Genomic DNA, 7,656 nt, shown 5'->3' with positions numbered 1-7,656 from the left:
GAACCAGGAGGGACGGGGGAAAGAGGGAAGGGGAGGCAGGATTCCTGGGTTCTGTTCCCAGCGGGGGGAGGAGGGGAGCGGAACTCCTGGGTTCTCTCCCCCCGTCCTGAGGCGGCTGGCTGGTACGGGGGGGGGCTGCCCTTCCCCTGGCCGGGCCCTGTAGCGAGGACACCCCCGCAGGGCAGTGCTGGGCGAGGGGAGGCCCATCGACTCCAGCGGGGCTGGAAGGAGCCAGCGCCCGCCCGCGCATCTCCAAGAGGAACCTCCCGTGGCCGGAACCCCCCTGCTGGCGGGGCGCGTTTCCGGCCGGGCAGGTGTGGGGACGGACGCGAGCGGAAGCGCGCTGCCGGACCGGCCGGGCTGCCCCGCACTAAGATGGCGGCGGCCGGGGCTCGGCGGCGGCGGTTGCTGCGGCTGCTGATGCAGCTCGGCTCGGTGCTGCTCACGCGCTTCCCCTTCTGGAACTGCCTCAGCGCCCTCATGCTCTTCGCGGAGCGGGCCGACGCCCGCAGGTGGGGCGGGGCAGCATGGATGGGGGAGGGGCAGTCAGAGGCGGAGTCAGGAGGGATGGGGGAGGAGCCAGGAGGATTTGGGGGAGCAGTCAGGGGTGCGGAGGAGACGGGTGGCATGGGGGAGGAGTTGGGGTGGGGTGGAGTCAGGAGGGATGGGGGAGGGGAGCAGTCAGGGGTGGGGAGGAGCCAGGAGGGATGGGGGAGGGGCCAAGAGAGAGGGGGAGGAGCCAGGAGGGATGGGGGAGGGGCCAAGAGAGAGGGGGAGCAGTCAGGAGGGATGGGGAGGGGCAGGAGAAGGGGTTAGATGGGGAGGAGAGGAAAGGAATGGGGGAGGAGGGAGTAGACCTTAGGATCGATGGAGTCAGGGTCATTGGTGGTGGGGGAGGAGGAGAGGGTTGGGGGTGGTGGTTGGGGTCATGGGGAAGGGCAGAGTTAAGGGCAGGATGAGAATTGGTCCCCTGAGGCCAGCAGCTGCCTGTGCTACACACTGTTCCTAGGCATGGGCTGGTTAATGGCCTTGTATCTGCTGGTGCTAAGGTAACATCAAGGCTCTGCCTTAAGCCCGGGGACCCTAGCTCAGGCTCTAAATCCTTCCTTACCGGACTTCGTGGTGCTTAGCTATTGCTTACGTGAGGTGCTAGACTGTTGGTGGTTAGGGTTGCCAGGTGCCTGGTTTTCTAAAGTTCAGTTACTGTGAGGTGGGGGGAGGTGCCTGGTCATTAACCCAGCCCCTGCTCAGCTGGGGGCCACCTCCTACCTGCCCACAGGCTCCTTGTTAGCCTGCAGCAGCTCCTGTCCCAGCCCTGGAACAGCAGAGGGAACCCAGCTGGGGTCGCGGAAGGTGGAGTGGATCCAGCAAGGAAGGGAGAGGCATGTGCGACGGGGTGGACCCTTGGGGGAAGAGGCGGAAAAGGGAGTGGAGCCTAGGGAAGAGGTGGAGAAGGGGACGGGAACTCAAGGGAAGAGGTGGAGCAGGGGTGGGGCCTTAGGGGAAAAAGGTGGGGCAGGGCCCATTACCAGCAATTAGAAAGGTGGCAACCCTATTTGGATTGCAATACCCAGATGCAGCTAATGCTGGAGTGGAAACCCTGTAGCACTGCATGTGCCTTTGGGGAGTTAGAGGTGGAGCGTTTCTGATGGTGCTGGGTCACCCAGAGAGGCACTGTGAATGGCCTTTAGCTTATTTTCATAACACGTGGAACGGCAAGCTTGGATAATTTGAGTGGCTTCCCTCTCCATTCATGGTAGGCATTGGGGAGGCAGTGTTGCCTAGTGGATAGATCACTAGACTAGGGCTCAGGAGATGTGCGTTCTATTCCTGGCTTTGCCACTGGCCTGCTGGGTGACTTTGGGTATTTTGCTTATTATTATTACTCATGTTTATTATGGTAGTGCCTACGGGCCAACGAAGATGGGCCTCTGTTGTGCTGGGTGCTGTACAAATACAATAATAGACAGTCCTTGCCCTGGAGAACTTACTATATCTTATTTTTTGAGTGGATTTGCTTCCCCCTCTGTGCCTCAGTTTCCCCCTCTGTAATATGGGGATAATGATACTGACCTTCTTTGGAAAGTGCTTTGAGATCTGTGGAAGAAAAGAGCTGTATAAAAGCTAGGGATTATTGTTGGAGAAGGCTGCGGTTGAGGCATGCTGATGGGATGACCTGGGGAAACTTGCCTTGCCACTATTTGTCCCTTACATACTCCAGGATAAATACAGGACCTCCATGTCCAGGGCTGTCCCTTGGACACTTATTCACAGGCTAATGTGAGCGAGAGAGCTCAGGTTTCTAATATCTCCAGCCTGAAAGCAGAGTCCTTCCTAAGGCAGTGCCCGAACACAGTTGGGCACCCTGGGCTCACATGCGGACGGAGGGTTGTGGCTGCTTTGTCCTGCTTACGTGGTTTGACTTGATTCCTCAGATGTCCAACTGGATTGAAACTCCTTCCTTGTCTCCCCCTAGGAAACCTGACATCCCCGTCCCGTATCTGTACTTGGACATGGGGGCAGCGGTGTTGTGTGCCAGCTTCATGTCCTTCGGGGTGAAGCGCAGGTGGTTTGCACTGGGAGCTGCCCTTCAGCTGGCAGTCAGCACGTACGCGGCGTATATCGGGGGCTATGTGCACTACGGTGACTGGTTGAAGGTGAGGGGTTCATCGGAATTCCCTGGGTGGCTGATCGGCTAGGGGGCAGCTGCCTCATCTGTTCCCATGCCAGCCTCGCTTAGTAACCCTGGACTGTTTGGCCTATCCAAAATGAGTGTAGATCTCAGTCCAGGCCCCCAGGCACTAACATCCAAGTGAAGCTAGTATCCTCATTGAGCCTCCTTGTTCACTCTTTCAGCAGAGAGGGCAAGGAATTAAGAGGCCATAGAGACTGAATCGCTCCCTCGCTCCTTGAGATCAGGACGATGTAAGGGGAAACTTGCCCTGCTAATGCCTGGGTTGCATCTGCTTTGTGAATAGAAGCAGGCTTCAGTCTCCATGTTAGTATTTCAGTGAGAGCAAGAATTATCCCCATCGCCCTTTCCTTCCCCTTCTCATCCCCCTCCACCTCTGCCCCCATTTTGATCCTGCTAGTCCGCTATCTCATGGCCAAAGCAGCTGCTTCAGCGAGATTGCATCGCGTACCTAGCTACAAGCCTACACACTTTCTTCCTGACCTCAGCTGATGATCAGCTTGTGCCCTGAAATGTGAAGATGAGAGGTCTGTATCCAGTGTATTGCCCCTGCAGATGTTGTTTTCATGTATCTAAATGCCTCGTGCTTTTATTTCTTTTAAGTTTATGGGGCTCCTTTTTATTTCCCAGTCCCTAACTGAGGTACACACTGTGTGATTCCCCCTGCAGGTGAGGATGTACTCACGAACCATAGCTATCATTGGTGGGTTCCTGATCTTGGCGAGTGGGGCTGGTGAGATCTATCGTCAGAAGCCACGGAGCAGGTCCCTGCAGTCCACCGGGCAGGTCTTCCTCGGCATCTACCTCATCTGCGTGGTATGTACCCAGCGGGGCAGGAGCAGGCTGGTGCCATGGTGGACTTTCATGCACAGCTCTGCCATTGCTAGCCAGCGTGCGTTGGCTTGCAGTGAAATCACCACAGCACGGGGACTAAGCGGGGTGATCAGAAAGAAACTGGGATTCAGCACTTTGTCGTGTGGCTGTGGCCGCAATTGGGAAAGTGTGGGTGTTGGAGCAGCTTGTATCACAGCTCGGGGGAGATCAGACAAGGGGGGATTCTCTGTGGGGCACAGGTGGCCACTTAGGGTGCCCCTTGGACTAAAAGGGGTTGTTGCCAGAGAAACACCCCAGCTGCCATGGTTACTGGCCAGCCCTGACCTGCTTACTCTGCCTGAAGGTGCCTTTGGGTATCACATTGGTTCTAGAATTCTTTGCACCTCCTTTGGACACCCCTGCAGCCTACTGCAAAGGATTCTGGGGTGTTTAGAAAGCCATAGTACTATTTGCATATGACTGGACAGAAACAGAGGCGGTGGATTGGATCGGTGGGAGGAGCATCAGCTTCCATGATCCCCTAAGAACAGCCCTGCAGGGTGGAGGAGGCAGAGAAATGGAGATAGTATTTTGGCACCAGTTATACCCTTAGTCTTTGTGGCTATTTTGTGATTGAGTAGCAGGCACTGTTCCTTCCTGCTGAGGCTGTATTAAATCAGAACCCCCAGCATGACAGCAGGGGGCACTGTGCCACTGGTGGCACTGCCTTTCAGAGGGGATGTAAAACTGGCATCCTGATCCCATGGTGCTTCGTGCAAAAGTCAGCTATTAACCTTAGTCTCCTGGCCAAATTCCAGCCTGATGATTAAACTATAATGAGATCCAACGGCTAGAAGTTGAAGCTAGATACATTCAGACTAGTAATAAACTGGCAAATCTCGAGTAGGAGTTGGGAGGTTATTTTACCTCGGTACTTGGCACTGGTGTGACCGCTGCTGGAATCCTGTGTCCAGTTCTGGTGCCCACAATTCAAGAAGGAGGTTGATAAATTGGAGCGGGGTCAGAGAAGAGCCAGGAGAATGATTAAAGGGTTAGAAAACCTGCCTTATGGTGAGAGACTCAAGGAGCTCAGTCTATTTAGCTTAACAAAGAGAAGATTAAGGGGGGTACCTGACCACAGTCTGGAAGTGCCTACAAGGGGAACAAACACTTGATAATGGGCTCTTCAATCTAGCAGACAAAGATCCAGTGTCTGGAAGTTGAAGCTGGACAAATTCAGACTGGAAATAAGCCATGAATTTTTAACAGCGAGGGTAATTAACCACTGGAACAATTTGCTGAAGGTTGTGGCGGATTCTCCATCGCTAGAAAATTTTTCAATCAAGGTTGGCTGTTTTTTCTAAAAGATCCACTCTAGTTCAACCACCAGCCGACTCGAAGCAGGAATTAATTCCGGGAAGTCCTGATAGGCTATGCCGGAGGTCGGACTAGATGATCCTGATGGTCCCTTTTGGCCTATGCTCTCTGAATTGCATTGGGCCTCCGTCCGTTTCAGCTGGTCTCCTACACCCGTAAGCTGCTGTGTAGTGATTGGGTGTGTGCAGTGAAGCAGCTGCCGTCGCGCACACAATCCCCAAAGCCTTTTGGGAGGAAAGGCTGTGGCTACGTCTACACTGCATTTGGGGGATGTGATTGCACTACATGTCGACATGCCTGAGCTAGCTTCAGTAATGACAGCAGTGAAGCTGCAGCAACATAGAATCATAGAACTGGAAGGGACCTCGAGAGGTCATCTAGTCCAGTCCCCTGCACTCAAGGCAGGACTAAGTATTATCTAGACCATCCTTGACAGGTGTTTGTCTAACCTGCTCTTAAAAATCTCCAATGACGGAGATTCCACAACCGCCCCAGGCAATTTATTCCAGTGCTTAACCACCCTGACAGTTAGGAAGTTTTTCCTAATGTCCAACCTAAACCTCCCTTGCGTCAATTTAAGCCCATTGCTTCTTGTCCTGTCCTCAGAGGTTAAGAAGAACAATTTTTCTCCCTCCTTCTTGTAACAACCTTTTATGTACTTGAAAACTGCTACCATATCCCCTTTCAGTCTTCTCGTCTCCAGACTAAACAAACCCAATTTTTTTCAATCTTCCCTCATAGGTCATGTGTTCTAGACCTTTAATCATTTTTGTTGCTCTTCTCTGGACTTTCTCCAATTTGTCCACGTCTTTCCTGAAATGTGGCGCCCAGAACTGGACACAATACTCCAGTTGAAGCCCGAGTAGAGCGGAAGAATTACTTCTCGTGTCTTGCGTACAATACTCCTGCTAATATATCCCAGAATGATGTTTGCTTTTTTTGCAACAGTGCTACACTATTGACTCATATTTAGTTTGTGGTCCACTATGACTCCCCAGATCCCTTTTCGCAGTACTCCTTCCTAGGCGGTCATTTCCCATTTTGTATGTACCCAGGGTCCTGGCCAGGCAGCGCTAGATCAAAGCTAGCGTGGGTATGTCTAGCCGTGCTGTAGTCACACATCCTGATTGTAGTACAGACATATTCAGTGTGTATGAATTTGCTCCTACCTCTTGGTTTACTGTTCCACTGCACCCTACAGGCCTATTCCCTCCAGCACAGCAAAGAGGATCGTCTGGCTTACCTCAACCACATCCTAGGTGGCGAGATCACCCTGCAGCTACTCTTCATCCTCTATGGGGTGCTGGCCCTGTCATTCCTGTCCGGTTATTACATCAGCACGGCCGCCCAGATCCTCTCGGTGATCCTGCCCCTGGTCATCCTGTTCATTGATGGGAACCTCGGCTACTGGCATGACTCCCGGCGTGTCGAGTTCTGGAACCAGATGAAACTCATCGGGCAGAACGTTGGTATCTTCGGGGCTGTCATCATCTTGGCCACGGATGGTTGAGATGGGACAAGTGGGGGCAGATAGGACAGGCCTGGGGGAGGGCTCTGCAGTTTGGGGGAGGGGATGGGATTAGGGGTTTTTTAAATCACCATTATTTATTCTTTTTTTACTACTTTTAAAAAATTCCTAGTTGATTTTTCCCATTGACGGGCCAGGGGACTCAGTGGCTGCCTTTCTTGAGCACATTAGTCCTTCATTGCCCTTTGACAGGTGTTTTAAGCACAGCCCTGTAGAACCTCACTCTTCTGGCTCTGTGTAGCAGCAAAGGGGACATTGTAGAACAGCTGCCCACAGGGTCAGACTAGCTCAGTGGGTGTGTGAGCAGCGTAATTCCTCTGCTGAAAGGAGGAGTGGATCCTGGAAGCTTGGGAGTCCCCCTGGGGAGCCAGATGATTGGTTACTGGAAAGACGCCAACAATGAACTGAATGGGGGACTTCAAAGCCACCCCTTCATCGTCTGTGGTGAACTCTGCACATTGGTTGTAGTGTGTGGGGACCATTGTGTGTGTGGGGACAACGGTAATAATAAGCTAGCTCTTATTTAGTGCTTTGCATCAGTAGATCTCAAAGCGCTTTACAAAGGAGGTCAGTGTCATCATCCCCATTGTACAGATGGGGAAACCGAGGCACAGAGCGGGGACGTGACTTGCCCAAGATCACCCAGCAGGCCAGTGTCCAAGCCAGAGTAACCGTCCTCCATTCGTTACTTAATCTGGGTTCTCACTGTGCTTCTAACTACTGCCTGTGGAATTTCATGGGGTTACAAAGAAACCCTGCTCCCCGAAAGGATGCAGTGCTGTGGAGAGGAGCGATTTCAAAGGGGAACAGCCCTTGATGCTCTTGAGAGGGAGAAGGAAGCTGCTTCGGAGATGAGAAGGGAATAATTTTGCCTCTTGCCCCGCTCCCGCTCTGTGTGCATCCGTCCATGCTGCCTCCCGTCCATCAATGGAGCATGCATGTGAATCAGTTGTGCATTGGCTTGTCTCCTAGCACAGCCCGATGGAGGGAGCAGATCGACACTGCTTTACAACCGGACAATCCTGCCTGCCAAAGCCTGGAGGAATGAACAGTTCCGTAGAGAGGGGAGCTGCTACCCGTCCCCCCAAGAGAGGTGGAATTTCCAGAGTGCTGTGGTGGAGTGACTGAGTGAGGAAGGGAAGCTTGAAAGGGGGGAAAAGTCTGGTTCCCAACCCTCTGAGGATCCCATGTCTTACAACCCTGGCCAGGGTTGTCAGAGTCAGGGACAGGTTGGGAGACTGCGCTC

General features: G+C 53.2%; 1 protein-coding gene across 1 annotated transcript; it reads left to right on the top strand.

Moving 5' to 3' along the window:
* Positions 1-375: 375 nt before the first annotated feature.
* On the top strand, positions 376-6,392 carry TMEM101 (transmembrane protein 101). Its single transcript, XM_065422703.1, has 4 exons — positions 376-512; positions 2,477-2,657; positions 3,362-3,508; positions 6,084-6,392. Exons 1-4 carry the CDS (start codon positions 376-378, stop codon positions 6,390-6,392), a joined length of 774 nt encoding a protein of 257 aa, XP_065278775.1.
* The last annotated feature ends 1,264 nt before the right edge of the window (positions 6,393-7,656 follow it).

Source organism: Emys orbicularis, chromosome 25, assembly GCF_028017835.1.
Source record: "Emys orbicularis isolate rEmyOrb1 chromosome 25, rEmyOrb1.hap1, whole genome shotgun sequence".
NCBI classification, from domain to species: Eukaryota; Metazoa; Chordata; order Testudines; family Emydidae; genus Emys; species Emys orbicularis.
This window is presented reverse-complemented; position numbering and strand designations above follow the sequence as displayed.